The 17,340-nt window shown below is 44.9% G+C and overlaps 1 protein-coding gene across 1 annotated transcript in view; it reads left to right on the top strand.

The window, feature by feature from the left end:
• LOC146785486 (disintegrin and metalloproteinase domain-containing protein 9-like) overlaps positions 1-17,340 on the top strand; it is a 1,594,707-nt gene that overhangs the window by 1,252,269 nt on the left and 325,098 nt on the right. The window contains exon 15 of the mRNA XM_085633059.1: positions 8,261-8,363. Within this exon, the coding sequence (XP_085489185.1) occupies positions 8,261-8,363 (103 nt within the window). The remainder of the gene's footprint in view (positions 1-8,260; positions 8,364-17,340) is intronic.

Here is a 17,340-nt window from a genome sequence, read left to right as displayed (position 1 = left end):
AGTAAGAGCAAGTGAATATTAACACACTGGCCTAATTACTTATATGCCGTTCTTACTGCGAAGCCCAGAAATATTGATGCTCGAACTAAAATGGTTTAGTGAAGATAGAGGTCTAAAGTGGTGTGTCATGGACATTAGAACAATCCCTAAAGGAAAAAAAAGTGTCAGTGCACTAGAACACTCTTACGCCAACATGGATTACCTCCGCTGGGGGAGTGGGCGAATTTAAATATTGTGTGATCCACAATCTGATATTCATGGTGGAACAGATAGAAAGCCGTGACAGCAGCCGCAGGCTGACAAAGGTCGCCTAGTGGTTTTGTCACGAAAACCGGCCTGATGGGGTTCTAGAATTAGTATCAACACTGGTGGACATTCTACTGAGTGTCAGGAGGGCTTTGGAAGAGAGCAAATTGTGAAAGCCTTCACAATTTCACTAAGACCCCACGTGGCAGTAGAGAGGAGTGGGACATGGATGATACTGTTGATGGGGCCTGGTAACAGAGTTATGCTCCTCAGGTCTTTCAAAAGTAGAAGGAGAAGGAATATGCTGACAGACTCATTCATATGTTCCCTAACATGTCTCCGTAAGAGTCTGCAGTAGAAAAGAGTCTCAATGACTATAAGAAGTTAGTTTACAACTTTTGAATCGTGCCAAAGAGCTATCTATATATGGTCCCTGACCCGAGTAGAGAGGCTTTGGGTCTTCTAAGTTGGAAAAACAGACAGTGGTCTCATCAGACCACGCTTGGGCTAAGTGATGGGGATGAGCTGGTAGAGACTGTGTCAGACATGCCAGGGACCCTATTAGGATTATTTTAGGCAAGGGCCCCCTACTTGGTTCTGCAAGAGACTACAAGAATGGTGCCTCCACAGCTCTTTATTTTACATTAAACTTGTGTAAAAATGGCAAGCAGTTAGCGGAATGATTATGAAAGCATTAGCAAAAGTGAATAATGCAAAATCAAATTAAAAGAAGGTACTTAACATTATCAAACAATCATAACGAAATCCCATATTATTGTCCTACAGTCCCTGTGTTACTCAGCTTTTTAGGTCTCGCCGAGCATTGCAGCGCATGCGCTGCTCACTCGGTGAGACATATTATTAGAGAGATTTCAGAAGGGGGCTCGAAGCGTCGCCCCTCAATTTCATTGGCTGGTGTCATCGTTTATTTAAAACTCTGGCCTCGAATTGGAAATGAGCCTTTTTTTGTTGCCGCCCTTTTCCCCTTTTGGTCGGTCCCATCCGGACTGGATCGTCTGCTTTACGGCTGTCGCGAAGCAATTTCTCATCTTTAGGGAGGCCATCAGTTTCTAATTAGCATGGCCTTAGCGCTTTCGCTTTCGCTGCTGTGTGGCCACGCTTGTTGACCATATGGTCCTGGTCAAGGAGTGTGAAAGGGTGTAACCAGAATCCCAAACCCATCGAGCAGAAGTAACTGCCCAACAAAGAGGGTTTGAGTAAAATATTTTTTAAAACCTATAATTTCAGCAGCTGAACATAAGGCGTCCTTGTTCATTTGCCCCCTTCCTTTGGCACCTGGGGTGGAGGTCGCTGGATTCCTTCCGGTGCGTGCATACTCTGGACAACTACAGCTTTATAACGTAATTCTTTATAATTCACTTAAAGAGCCCCATTTTGCATGGCGTTTCTCCTTTGCCGCGATCCTGCTGAGATGTGGTCACTAGGAACTAGAAAACAGTCCTTGAATAAAATAAACGTAGAAATATGTTCAAATAGTTATTCCCCTGCAATTTCAAAATACTCGTAGAACGATTTTCTTAATTTTCTAGCGCTTATTTGTGTTTTTTTCTTAACTGCATCAAGCGCCATACAATTTTTCTACTGAATTAATTAAACGCCATCACTCTCTTTACATATCCAGTTTGTTTAAGATAACTTGATTGTCGGAATCAGGTAGAACGATTTATTCGAAGATTAATCTACATCATTTAATTTTTAAGTTTCTTGTCGCGAATATTCACTCGAGTGAATTCCGGTTCGTTTTCATATTTTATTAAACACTCTTTGCCTGTGTCATCTTTCTTTTAGCTCGTTAATTGATATGCTTTTATTTTCATAATCTAGCCTGGGAAGTCAGGGGCCCTTTATCTACACTTAAAGAACATTCTTGAATTTTACCACGAGGGGTGTTTTTATGCTTTGCTGCCGAAAGAAGCCAACACTTGCTGGTGTGTAAACGGGTATATGCTTAAGGTGCAATTCCAGTTTCAAAAGCAGCATTTTTTGTTTAAAATAAAATGACAAAACACCGGGCAACAAAACATAGGGAACTAGGCTTAAATGCGATTATAAAAAAAGAAAACTGCTGAGGTAACTTTAGATGCCCGCAGAAGCAAAGACGCGTGCAAAGGAAATTATTTGGGTCAGTCAGTGTTCAAGGTGATAGAACTTCTTACACGTTTTGCCTGGTTGGTAAATGTGCATTTGGTTTGCCCCAATACACCTTCCTATAGGGCTGGCGCCGCTTGTACCTGCACTGAGGCCGCTTCTCTTCAAATTTGCACCCCCTCCAAAGTACCTCCCCTTAAACCGGTCAACTCACCTCATGTTTACCAAACCATTTCCGAGCAAACCCTGGCATCAGTCTGGCTTAAAACCCACCGCATTGGTAGATCGTGGGTGTTGATACTGAGCGAAAAATGTGAACTTTTTGGAGAATGACTTTGTTGCTGAAGAAAGCGCACTGAAACCCTCTGGTTGGCGCTATAGAGGTATATTAGGGCATAGAGTGGATCGATCAGGCACGGGGCTTAACGCAGTGCCCAGCCACACAGTTTGTCCTCTCCCTACAAGGGGGTCACACGTTCAGCCCGAGATCAATGAGATATGGAGTGGGGGTGCACCACATTCTGCAGGGGCTTGCATCGTTTTGGTTATGTCACTGGACCAGGTGCTTCCTCTTGGATCCCCGAGTCCCCCTCGTTCACATTTATAAACTCAGGAAGTGTGTTAGCGACATGGAAGGGATGGCAGGGCATGGACAGTGTCAGCCACATAGAGGCTGACCTTTCTTGGACGGAGTCAGTCACATCTAAGAGTCGTCTTTGATGGGCCAGTGTGACTGAGAAAGAGTCAGTCACGTGTCTGCGACTTTCTTAGTAGGCCACTGGTAGCGAGAAAAACTGCTGGCACGTGATTCAACACTGAGTGAGGCAGGGATTGGAGAAGGTTCTTTTTTGTCCAGCTTGTAACCAAAAGGCCGGCGGGGCTGGGGCACAGTCAACCGCTATGAGGCTGGTAAAGTCAGTCACAAGACATGACAGTAGACTGACTGGGGCAGGGTCGCTCGCTAAATCCCTAAAAGTGAGGGAAAGTCAGCCACGTGCCCGACTCAACTGTAACAGCATGACTGAGTTGAGGTTGTGTAATCCTTCCTCCTATCAACCTTCAGAATGATGGTCGGACGGGGAGGGAATCAGTCAGGCTTGAACTGGGCTATTCAAACCCAAAGCTTCAGTGTGCCTGTGATTCAGTGTGCCTGCGTGTGTGATCACGTTCTTCGGTGCACCCGTGCACCTGTGTGCCTCTATATATTAGTGTGTCTGTCTCACGGGGTGCATGTGTTTCTCAGCGTGTGCATGCTGTGTGCCCCTTTGTAGTGCGGTTTCTATGTATGTGTATGCGGGGGTCAACAGGGGGTAAAATACATTGTCATTTACAACGCTATTATTTGATTAATGCTTCACGAAGGAAAAAAAAAACAATAACATTTTCAATGGCAATAGCTCAAAACAATGTCATTGCGAGACCTGTTGCATTGTAAATGCTTGTTTGCTTTGGGTAGTTCTCGCATTGTCACCAGTCCAGTTTTATGGCCGTATCGCACGTGCTCTTCGGAGCGTACTAATAGCATTTATTTGTTTTCGATTTATATTGCGCGAACACGACACAAAGGTATTGGAGCGCTTTACATGAGTACCAGTTATTTTACACTAGGACACAATCATTTTTTTGGTAGGCACGGGGAGATTAAATGATTTGCCCAGAATCACAGGATGTGGAAGTGATTCGAGGATCGAACCTTGGTTTCATAGCTCCAAAGTCGGCAGTCTAGCCGTTAGACCACATCCTCTCCCCAAAAGCATTGGGGCATTGCATGTGGTGCATTGGAGCATTTCATTTTCCTCCACAGTAGGCAATTACAACACAAACTATTTATACCTCTTTGCGATTAGAAACAAGCATTGGCATAGCCAATAGGTCTCGCCTTTGGGACCTTATAAGTGTTTAGCCATGCAACAGTTAATGTTACTGCACCAAGGATATTGTGCTGGATAACTAAACACTTAAACGGTCCCAAAGGCGAGACCTATTGGCTATGCCAATGCTTGTTAGCATTTGAGTGTGATTATAGAGGTATGGGCGAAACCGTTTAGGGCCGTTCCGTCCAGAATTTGATGGCCTGTGGTGTTGAAAGCACTGCTAGATAACAAGGGTATAAGAAGTCGGGAATGGGCACAAGTGAAGGGTATGACATGAAATTCCAAATGTCAAAATCATAAAATGTGTGATTTAAGATATGGATGTCGTTTAAGAACAAATGTGTTATTTTCTTGAAAGTTAAAAACAACCAATAACTGCATTGTAAATAGAGACACGAGTTTTCCATTTTTACTATAAATGCTTCCCTCTCTTTATTTTAACAATCACAAAGAAGTAGACGTTAAGGGTCTGATTTGCAAAGGGACTTACGTGTAGTAAAGGTACAAGGGTGGAGTCTCTGCACTCTGGCCAGCCTCTCTGTCCAGCGCTCTGCAGTGAGTGCAGTGCGGAGATTCTGCCATGAGTGAAGAGACACGTAACTTTATTGCATATTAGTCCCTTTGTGATTTGAGCCCTAAGCCTTCATTTAAGGGTCTCACCATATGTTCAATCATGTCTGCTAGATCAAACGTTATGCATATAATCAGAAGCCCTAGTATTAAAACATGCCATCTTGTAATGTGCCATACATTGTCATTACCTTTTCTGTTTGCGAAAGGCACCAGTTATCGAAAGTAGTAAAATAAACTTTTACTAAACTCACCTTGGTGAAACTGCAACGATTGCTGCTGCTTATTGAGGAGCATAAGGGCTGGTACCCAGCTAATGCCCCGTGCGCTCATTGAGAAAAGTGTGGGGTGACCAGCAATATCAAAGGAGATGCAGAACGATCTAACAGTATGAGCATAGCCAAGAACAGAGGAGAGGATAGGATAGTGGAATGAAGGGTCCCGAACACAGGAGAGGGTTGAGTAGTCGGTTACAGGACAGGCAGTCAGTGCGAAGGGAAACGCAGGAGAAACTGTTGGATGAAAGAGGCAAAGATTTGATGAAGGAAGGACGAAATGGTTACGGGGGGGGGCACAGGGTGGATTAGCTACTTTCATAAGAGGAAACGTTTGTTAGGAGGATGTTGTGTTAAATCGTAATAATGTAACTGCGCAGGGTTGAGGCGAGTGAGGACTTGAGCACTGTGGACTAATTATAGTGTTAATCTTAGAGTAGATGTAGCAGGGTGAAGTCATGAGCAGGTAAGGATGAACAATAGAATACTGATAATTGAAGATGATGGAGAGAGTAAAGAGCTGAAGGTTTGCACAGAGCGCTTGTGGATGGTGAGGTAATGAGGTCCTGGAAATAGATAGATTTGACACCTCCTAGATCATTATGCAGTGTAAGAAGGGCTTGCTTATTAACCAAGAAGTTAGCAGTGAATATGTGCTTTCGCCATTTATGTACTGCTGCCCTCATTTACTGTTATGCACTCTTATTTCAAGTGTAATTCATGGCTGAGGCCTATCTTTGGTACAAGGTGGATAATGAAGCAGTTGTATGAGCTGTAGTGCAAGACTGAAGTGAGGTCTTTATGAAGATCACGTGGAAAGCAGTGAGAGCAGTGGGGTCCTGTTTTCTACAGCAGATGGGTACATGAGAGAGCGATCTACAAGGAGGCGAACTGATTTGCATGTGAAATGTGTGATGTCAGATGGGTTTAGATTTGGATAAAGTGTTTGAAATTAGCATAAAATTGAGTGGCTTACCTTGCTTGTGGGTGGGATTAAGGAAGGTGTCATTTGAGGAGTGATCAGACAGAAGTGGAGACACTGCCGAAAGCATCAGTAAAATATTTTGGCAAGTTATGGTCACACCAGTGAAAGCAGAATCATTTGGTGAAGGCAATAAATAGGTGTGTAGCATAATTTCCGCCAGCTGTAACTGAAAGCCATTACTATATAGTTACAGAGACGAATGCGTTTCCAGATGTTTGGAATGAAAGAGGCTTATGGTGCGAGTCCTAATGAGAAAACATCTTGTCCTAATGAGAAAACATCTTGTCATCCATAATAAAACACTGACCAAGGAGAGTAAGATCACATAGGTATGCTTTACTAAGGTAATACCTAAAACAAAACAAATGTTAGATTGGTTTTGAAATAACAGTAAAATCATGAGTCTGAGTCTTAGGACCTGGAAGGCCAGTGCAATCAGGAGTGAAATACGGACAGTATTGGAGCATGCTAGTATAAACTATGATCAGGATCATTTGAGACACCTTTAAAAATACATTTTAATACAAGTAAAAGGGATAGCTCCTTTCCGCTCCTAAAGCGTCTTTTTTTTAACGCAGAACAAAATGCTGTATGGTGCTCTGTAAAACACGTTAGCGCCACCTGGTGTATTTCATGCAATACGGCCCCAGAAATGTTCTGCCAAATGCAATGGATCTCCGTCACATAAACAAAGGCAATAAAAATCAAACATCAAAGCGGCGAAAGTGAAAGTAATCGAGCAGAGCATCAAAGGGCTGGGTGAGAAGGGAGGGGGGAATGCAAGGGTAAAAGCGGCTAAAGTGAAAGAAAGCTATAGAGAAGGGAGGGGGGAGTGGGAGCAGCTGTGCACGTGCATGTGATCGTGCACTCAAGGTTTAGGCCAGCCAAAAGACTGTGGGTAGCACTTTGAAAATCCCACATACAAAATGTCTCTTCGAGCCTTTGGCTCAGCGAGACCTAAAAATGCGGCAAAACCAGGTGTTGCAACAACTAAGACAGCACTTGTTGATCAGATTGTTCGTGAAAAAAACAAGTTATGAGAATCCCACACTTATATAAAACTCCGTACTGGCAATGAAAAGGCTGTATGTAGAACAAGCCTATACATGGTATGGCAAAATAAAGCATTAGTAATAATTAAGACCTGCATATCTTTAAGCAACGCAAGCACATAAAGGCCTCAAAAGCCTACAAACGTAGATATTAAAAAATGTTAAAATAGCCCGTATTATGCTCCTCTACAAAAGGTCAAGAGGCAAAGTTCATAAATTTTTACAACCCACACCACTATCTCATGGGGGAGCATTTCTATTAACAGAAAAAGAGTCTACTCTAACCGCCCTGTAACGTCTGAAGAAAGACAAAGGCAGATCTTGTTTACGTTTCCTCCTGTAAAGCTGACATGTCTGCTCTTACCTTGGGATTAATGTGGTTGATATTGCCCTGCTTCACACTTCGTGAATTATAATTTGGAGGCTGGTTATTCTTGGTGACTGGTTTCTGTAGTTATATCTGCTGATAGCTTGTTTCTACATTTATTTTATTGCTCTACCACCCTCTACACAGCTTAAAGGTTTCTGGGACGAGAGTACCATTAAACTTCGCCTACACTTATTCACTTTTGCTTAAAGTTTAGGTTACTTTTTCAATGGTTAGACTGATTTTGATGCCCCCTTGGGTTTGATTCAGAGATTTCGATGTTAATAAGCAGGAGTTTTACATTATATCAACTCACGTACAAAAAGATGTGAATCTAAAATTATCTAACACTTACAAGTATAAATAATATTACATGCCTACTTCACCAAAGTATTGGTCCCTTACCCCATGGACCAGAAGCCTCAGGTACGTCTTTCGCCTAGCTTCAACAGGTTAGTGGTTGATCTTTTCAAGTTCAGGGATCCTCCTTGTGGGATTGCCTAGCAATACACTCGAGGCTTGCAAATTGCTTTATTGAATCCTGAAAATTGATTTGCTCTAGTCCTGGGGTTGGGCATTTGCCAAAATGAGTGCAAGGTGTGCAGGGTCTGGTTCATCGAAATACCCATATGGAAGTTGTATGCAGTAAGATTTTCCCCACTGATGTTTTTGTACTTGAGAAGTTCACAATTTCATTTTGATTGATCTTGAAGGCTGATTTGAGAGTACAATCAGTCAACATCGTATAATAATTACTGTTACCTTGTACTCTTTTTTTTCAGAAGCAACAGTTGGCTCAGTGGATTGCTTTGAAGCTGTAAACACCATCGGGGACAGATTTGGCAACTGTGATATGGAAAAAGAAAGACAAAAATGTACTGAAAGGTATGTTTCTAAAAAAAAAACTTGGTAACGAAATTGCTAATTTATTGTAATACAGTATGGTATGCAGAATATGATTGTATCCTCTTTTTGATCTGAAAACTAGTGAAAAGCCGGCTACTACAAATGTCATTTTTATAGTGATCGCCTTCTGACTGTAATTTTGTTGTATCCCAGATCAATCACCAAAATGCGTTCAGCTCTATTTTAAAATTTGTCCATAACACATTCAGATTTCAATATAGGTATTGTTGATGCCGGGGATTACAACCGTTTCGTGTCTCATTTTCTGTCAACGTAGTGATAAATTCTGCCAGTACTTCTGTTTGTTCGCATTTCATGATTTTATTGTCATATTTCTTTTTTCAAGTTCCATTTTATGATGGACGGAACCGTGACCAAGAATTCGAGGAATCTTTATTCAGTCTAGGAAGGAGTCATAACTGTTTTTTCCAGAGTATTTAAATCTTGTGTGCAATTTACCTTTGTTCCTTACAGTCGTAAATTTGACAATTTTGAGAGGTTTTTGTTTTGAAACGTTTATTAAACTCTAGTGGATTGGGTCAGTATGCGTGTTTGTTGGGCTTATCAGTTTTTTGTAGAACACACACCAGCTTACTTTAAGGTCTGCAAGTCGTAAATCAATACTCAATATAAGTTTATGGAAAATGATATCCAGTAATTTCCTAGACTACAGAATACTGATTGTTTAAATAGACTCAATTTTATTAATTACTCGAACGAAAAAAGGATGATACGCAACATGCAAGTCTCTTAGTCAGGGCCAATACATTCTCTAGATATCTATTGATAACTGTATACTTTAAGTTTTCTTTGCATGATTCAGCAGCAGCATTTTATGAATTATGAGCAACTTGCAATTTGAGAAGAGTTGGTAAGTACTGTCACTACACAAGCAGAGAATTCAGCTAAGTCAGTGTCAGAGTAGTTTAGGGACACATTAAGAGCCTGATTTAGATCTTGGTGGTAATGGTTTGGCCGTCGCTTTTCCATTGGATTGCCTGTCCACCTACTAGGCGGTCAGCCCGCTCTAATTAGATGCTGGCGGGTCAGTGGATGAAAGACCATGGGAATGCCGCCGACTCTGCCAGGTCAATCACGATGTGGCTTCCCGCCAATGTGACTGTGGTAACAAAACCTCCACACCTGAGTTGGCGGACTGGAAGGGATAAAAGGCAGAAACTCGCCTTTTTTCACTTTCACACTTCCTTTTCTGTCATGGACCCGATCTTCCAAGTCCTGCCTCTGCTGTTGCTGCTGCTTGATGACGAAGCCAATCAACCCCCTTCATGGCCGGAATCGAAGGTAGGCTCCACTTTTACCTTTTGACTTGCCTGTTTACAATAGCTATGGACTCTCACAAGCAATAGCATACCAATGTGCAATGCAATAAGTATGTAATGTTGACGTTTAAGACATTTAAAGAAACACACCTGAATGATTAAATTGTATTTTAAATTTGGGTGCAGGCTGGCTTCAAAAAAATGGACACTTACACAAAAAAGCACATCAGTCCAAAAATCAAAAAGTGACCATACAGGTGTGTTGAAATAAATTGCGTAAATCGTCACATTAATAACATGCGTTACACATCATTGTGATAAGTGAAATCTAACATAATGTAGAAATTGCACTAGACAAGGTGTAACGTTGACTTTATAAATACCTATTAAATCAATGTCAGTCCGACACTTCAATCTGTTAACAAATGTATCCATGTAACATTTCCCCTTGTCTAGTGCAATTCCTGTGTTTTATCCATTTTCAATTGCCACATCATTTCTTAAGGTGTAACGGATATATGTTTATTCTTATCACTTATCAAGTTGAAATAGACACGTGTTTTAACACTTAAAGCATTTTTTAAACATATTTTTGTTGGTGCAAGTGTCCATTATCATGATAATTGCTTGCACCGAAAATCAAATTACCATCACAAACTATTTTAACCAGTATATGCACTTAACAAAGTAGAAATAAAAAAGGTTGTATTCCAGCCATAATGGTAATTAAAAAATTGTACTCCACATTGTAGTCATAAACATTTTTAGGAATCAAACAGTTGCAAATGAAAATTAATGTCAGGGTAAACTTGCTGATAAGAAAAATCTTGATTTATTAAAAATCATAGGTTGTCTCTCTCACTTTTAAAAATAAAGGAAAATATATACATATGGCAATAGATTGAAAACCTCTGTAGACCACAGTGGAAGACTTAGAAGAAAATGTCTCTGGAGAAGACGGTGAAGGAGTCTGCTGGGTTCCAAGGGTGGATTCTGGAAGTGAAGAACCTACAAGCAGAGAGGAAAGAATCTATGCTACTCGGAAGTGACCAGAAGGCACGAAGACACAATGCCCATCGATGTCGGGAGGTTCCGAAGATTAGATGGTGACCTTGTTGCTGTGAGGACCAGGCAATGCTGAGGAAGACCAGAAGCCGTGCACAAGCTGTCCCATGTCAGATGTCGGTGATTAGGTGGTCAGTGTCCGGCAGGAGCAGCAGCAAGCCTTGGTAGTCGCAAAGGGCGTGGAAGACAAAAAAGGAGCAAAATTGAGACCAGCAATGTTCAAGAGACTCACCAAAAGCAGGAGAGGGGGAGCAGACCCCAAGCAACTAGGGAAGCCCACTAAAGCAGTGAAAGACAATCAGAAGGACACACAGGCTGAAGGCACAGGAGTCGCAAAAGGACCTTGAGCAGCTCACCAAAGATAAGGGCCCACAGTGCAGAGGATGCAGTGAGGATTCTTATCTTGGAAGGAAGAGATGCTGGAGGATGGAGCTTCTTGTAGCCCGAAGATCTCTGGAGTAAAGAGTCAACAAGCCTTAGCAGTGGCATACGACGCGGTGCACAGGGGTTTGGTCCCAGAAGTTCTGACAAGGCAGAACCACCGCCTGAGTTGCTGAGCCTCTGGAAGTTCGTAGGACGACAGTAACAGTAGACCGGTCAGGTTCGTTGCAGTGCCTGTAGATGCAGGGGAGTGACTCCTTCTTCGGTGTCCTTGATACCCCCAGATCTGTTGAAGAACCTGGCAAAAGCATAGAGGACGAAGTAGACTCGAAGAAGGAGCAGCAAGAGTCTTCCTTGATGCAGTCTCGGTTCCAGTTGAAGTCCAACGAAGTCCAAGTGTCCAGACAATCAAAGATCGATATAGTTTCAGGCTTCAGTCTTGTCCCACGATGAATCTGAGGACCCACCCACAGGTAAGCCCTTAAGTATCCTAAGGAAAGGGTTGGAACAACTCAGAAGTACCTCCTGGAGGAGGGGCTGGACAGAGGGGAGGACTCTTCCATGTCCTTTGTCCAGTTTCACGACAGAGCTGGAACCAAGGGGTCCCTGAACTTTCTCAAACTGGAGTATGCAAGGAGGGCACTGAATGTGCGCTTCAAAGCAGTCTGGCACTGGTAAGCGCCCCCACCCCAGCCCAATACACTAAGTACTGTCTGGGATGTGGTCACATCTTCCTGTGAGAGGAAAACTATTGTTCTACCTTCCCCTGCTCGTGCTCAGCAGCAGGAAGGCAAAATCGTGTGTGTGGCCAGCAGCAGCACTAGCCTTCTGGCAGACCCTGAAAGGCTGTTACCCGGAGTACAGGGGGGGCACCCTAAGGAGTCCCCAGTGCATGGGATCAAACTCCCAACACTGGTATCTGTGTTTGTGTATCATTCCAACATGTTTGATACCAAACATGACAGGGTTCTGTGCAGCCATGATATAGTTAGACATATTGTAATGACTGATGTCCATTACATGTATTAAAATGGCTGACCGCACTTACAAACCCTGGAGAATCGACTCCTGGGTTTGTAGGGCTGTCCTGCTCATGCAGGGGCACCCTCACACTTATAACCAAGCACTCTGGAGCCAGAGGAAAATGGAAAATGATAAAGCATGCCATAAAAAGGGAAGAAAGCAACACCCCTAATCCCCTCCGTCCCCATCTCCTCTCCCTGCTCAATGCCCGTCCCGACCGCCGCCCCTCAAACCACAGAGGAGCAAGAGCGAAGATGTTGTGGGGTGCCTAGTGTAGCTGGAGGACAAGTAGAGTCCTGCACCAGCGCAAGCAGTTGCTACAAGCGCAGATATCTGGGACAGGTTAGCTCTCTAAATTTGGAGTATAGCAGAACTATGAAAGGGTGCCACAGATCCACAAAAGAAGCCCTGTCTCGCTGAAGGGAAAGGGAGATGCACTCCATGCCCAACACATACCACAACCTGTAAAGCCACCCTTGAAATGTAGGAATTTTTTCTGTACCCCTGTAAGACAGGATGTACTGCAGAGCCGCACCCAGGGCAATTCCCATCTGTCTGCCCCTGTGTGTTTTAAGGGGGAAGGTAAGCCTATTGGGCAGGCCCAGGATAATATGGGCCGGGAAGCACAATAATTTTGTATTAAAATGCTTGTCAATTTTGTCTAGAATTTGTTCCCAGTACGACGTGAGTATTGGGCATTCCCATAACAAGTGGGTCAATGTGCCGTCCAACCTGCAGCCTCTCCAGCACCCAGGGGGGCGGCTGGGGTCTCTCCTTTGAAGTCGGGGGGGGGGGTTAAGGTACCAATATTTTGCTATCTTGGTGGCGGTTGCTATGCTAGAGATGTTACGCGTTAGAGTGACGAGCCAGATGGTAGATGTACCCCCACTCCTTTGGAGAGTGTGTCCTCCCCAGCTCTGCCTCCCATCTTTTCTGAAGTGCAGATTTGGCCGGTTGTTCGGGGGGCGTTATAAATGGTAAAGCTCTTTGATGAGCCGTTTATTGGACTGTTTAGAGAGTAACCATTTCTTGCAAGGGGTGAGCAACCTCCCCGCTCCTAGGTGTATCAAGGGTTACATTACCCAGTGGTGTATCAGCTGGTAGTGGTATCGTTACGGGTAATGCGAAGTTGAAGCGGAAATCTTCATAGGTCAAGGGACCCTCTAAGTCGAAGAAATGGCTGATTTATCTGCCCCTCTCACCTTCCCAGTGTTTAAGAGCTACCGGGTCAAGGCCCGGAGTGAAGTCGGGGTTATGGGTTATAGGTGTGAGTGGCGACGGGTAAGTAGTGAAGCCATCTCGCGTGGCTTTCGCATCCCTGGCCTTTAAGTTGTCCATGTGATTGGTGATCTGTAAAGCCAAGGAGGGTGATGGATTTTGCTAATAAAAGGGATCATCCACAAGGCCTGGCAGGCTAGGGCCCGTTCCACGAATAATCAATGATTACGAACTCACTCTGGGTCCACTCCAGCGATGCCCGTATCTGTGTGGCCTTGAAGTAGCCATCTATTGTGAGGATCCCTAAGCTGCCCTCCCCGGGGGGTCTGTAACTCATGTCCTTATTCATGCTGGGTATTTTGTCTGCACAGACGAAAGAGACAAACACTTTTTGGGGCAATTTCAGCGTGCCAGGAGGGGGCTCTACAGTCAAAGTTTGGAAGAGATATAATATTTTGGGAAATTCACTCATTTTGAGAGCTGCCACCCTACCCAACCAAGAGAGGCCGAATGGCCGCCACTGATATAGGTCCTGCCGGAGCTGCACAGGAGATGGGTGTAGTTTAGAGATACTGTGTCCTAGATGGAGGCCGCCAGCTTGATGCCCAAGTACGGTATAGATTTCTGGTCACATGAAATGCGGCATATATGCTTAAGGGCATACACAGTAGGCGACAATAAGGCGAAGCCCCGGGCCTGTGACTTGGACACGTTAACCTGGAAGCCCGATGCAGCGGCGAACGTCTCTAGTTCTGAGAGGAAGGCCGGTATTGAGGTCGGGGGGGCCTCAAGTGTGGCAATGTACAGACTAATGGTGTGGCTTTCTTTCCCAAATTAAACCCCTGAGATCTGTTGATTATCCCGCACTCTCGGTGCCAGTGGCTCCATTTATAGGGCAAAGAGCAACGGAGAGAGCGGGCAGCCCTGTCTTGATCCTCGAGCTATCAGAAAGGGTTCCGAGGTATATCCTTTCACCTGGACAGTAGGGACGGCTATAGCTGCTGAACATCCAGTTGTGAAAACGATCCCCCACCCCAAACCTCTCCAGGGTAGCCTACAAGAATGGCCAGTGCACCCTGTCAAACGCCTTTTCAGCGTCGAGAGACAGCATCACCTGCCCCACTGATTGGTGATGTGGTTTGTCCAAGAGATGGAGCACTCTACTTATATTGTCGCTGCATTGTCTGCTTGCCACGAACCCGGCCTGGTCCGGGTCTATCAGGCCCGGCAGCAGCGGTCCTAATCGGGCCGCCAGGATCCCTGTGAATAGCTTTAGATCCATGTTCAGCAGGGATATGGGCCAATATAAGGCACAGTACCGGCCATCTTTACCAGGTTTTGGGAGGACCACAATGATGCCACGAGCATTGTGGGTGGGATCTCAGAGGTATCCCTGATAGCGTTTAAAGAGTCAAGTTAGTATCAGGGCTAATATGGTGCAAAAGGTCTTTTAAAAATGGCGGTGAACTCATCCTGGAGATTTAAGGAGTTTGAGCCTAGCTATGGCTGAGATGACTTCCTCAATACGGATTGGGCTGTCTAGGGTAGAGGCCTGGTCCGGGGTCAGTCGGGAGACATTCAGTCCCTGGAGATAATTTAGGGAGTTTTGCTTAGACAACTGTTGAGCCGCGTACAGCTCAGAATAAAAATCTCTAAACTGGCGATAGATATCCATGTCTCGGGTGTGCTCAATGCCTTGCGCATCACATATCTTTTGGACTGTGGCGGCCTGACGCTTGACCTGCAATTTGTGGGCTAGCAGGCGTCTGCATCTATCCCCCTGTGCAGAGCAAATGTTTCAAACGCAGGGCAAAATACTCTGCTCTATCGAGATAAAGGCTAGCTAGCTGGGATCGCACAGCCTCTGGCTGTCTCCACACCCGAGGTGCCCTGGTCCGTTTGTGTATACCTTCCCATTCTAATGTCTGCCTAGAGAGCTCGTCCCTCTTTCCCCTGCGAAGCTTATTGTCTGCCGACGACGTGGCAATAGAGTTGCTACTAGCTTGAGCGATTCCCAAAGGGACACAATAGAAGTATCCAGGGTGTCATTGATGAGTAAGAAGCCCTCTAGCGTCTTGGTCAAGCGTGTTACAACCTCTGGGCAGTGGAGGAGTGTGTCCCGTAGTCGCCAGGAATATGGTGGTCTGGGAGTGGAGTGGAGTGTCAGTGTTATAGTCAGTGCTGCGTGGTTATAGAGCACGTGGGGTTCAATTTTTGAGTCACTGGCTTGCTAGAGGAGAGATTGCGAGCCTATGAAGTTAACAAGCCTAGCATAGGTCTTATGGGCGTGGGTATAGAATGTGTAGTCAGCTGTGTGGGGGTGAAAGAAGCACCGGGCGTGAACCAGCCCCAATTCTGGTAGCCAGTTTCCCACCATCCAACAAAGCCCCCGACTGCCCCTGTCTCAGAGCAGATCGGTCCATCTGGTTGTCGAACACCGTCTTTAAGTCACCTCCTATAAGTATCTGCCGGTCTGTGGTGGCCACAAGGTCCGCAACCACTCTACAGAGGAACGCCTCCTGACCCTCGTTAGGTATGTGAATAGCGGTTAACTTGAACATGTTCGTGCCTACAGTCACAGAGAAGGCCAGGAGCCGCCCTTGATCTCGTATACCTTCGCCCCCACCACCTGTTGAAATTGCGAGGCTACACCAGCTCTCTTAGTGGGAAGTGAGGAGAAATATTGCTGTGGGAAGGCCTTGGTGCGCAATCTGTGGGTGTCACTGTGAAGGAGATAGGTCTCCTGGAATAGGCATATATGCGAATTTGAGTTCTCCAAGTAGGACAAAATGGCCCTTCTCTAGGTGGGATTGTTAAGCCCCTTTACATTCAGGGCTAGGATTTTAATGCTTGCCCCTATGTGGGCCGGGATCGGGATATGCTACTAGAATAAGGCGTTGATATTTGTCTGGGTCTCTTCAAGCAAGCAAGCGTCTATGTTTAGGGACCAGAGCCAATAAGATGTATGCGCATTGTAGTGGAACCCAGAGTACAATTGGGTGGGAGAGGAGATCCCTCGAAAAAGAAAAGAAAACCCCAACAGAACAACTATGTGAACATAAGGAAATATAATTTAACTGTCCAATGTCTGGAGCTTACGACTCCTGGGAAAGAAATTCGGGGTACCAATGTCCGGCATTAGCCCCCCAACCTGGAAGTCCTGAGGTTCACTGAGAGTGAGCGGAACAGGTCTACAATCAGCGCTTTGATATTGATATCCTCCTCCTCTCCATATGACGTGCCTCGGATGCAGATGTTATTCCGCCTGGACCTGTTCTCCAAGTCTTCTGTGTGGGCCTGGAGGTCGCGATTCTGTTCTTGTAACTGGAGGACTTCTTGTTGAAAGTTCTCTATATCTTCATCACGCCCAGCCTCCTAGTATTAGCACGCACCAAATTGCGAAAGGTCTCCCTCGAGGAGGCCAAACAATGTTAGAGGGCTTCTTCCCAACAGGTTGATGACTCAGGTGATAAATCTAGCAAACTCCTCTATTGGTCGGCAACCTGTGATATTTCCTCTAGGGTAGGGCCCGCCATATGGGATCAGGCCAACAGCCTCCTTGAGGACCCCTTTGGATCCGTCCAGACATTTGCTTCATTCTACCATCATCTTCACACCCGCTGCCCCTCCTCTCCAGCGGAGGTGGAGAACCCTATACTCCGGGATATCCCGCTGCCTTCCATCCCCACTTCTCTGGCGAGGGAATTGGACCAACCGCTTACTGCCAAGGTAATAATTAGGCTCTGATGGGTATCCTTTCAAATTTTATAACAAATTCCGGCATATACTGATTCTCCAACTCCTGAATTTCTTTTTTGCACAGCATTACAACAGGGATTGTTCCCCTCCGACTTGGATTTTGTCATTATTGTAGTGCTCCGCAAGGAAAGTCTCCTCACAGAGCAATGTTCCTCCTATCGCTATCTCACTTATCAATGCAGATATTGATTTATGGTACGATCTTGGTGACCCGACTGGCACGCTCTCTT

This window comes from Triturus cristatus, chromosome 11 (genome assembly GCF_964204655.1).
Source record: "Triturus cristatus chromosome 11, aTriCri1.1, whole genome shotgun sequence".
NCBI lineage: Eukaryota > Metazoa > Chordata > Amphibia > Caudata > Salamandridae > Triturus > Triturus cristatus.
The sequence above is the reverse complement of the archived record's forward strand: the minus strand, read 5'-3'. Positions and strand labels throughout refer to the sequence as shown.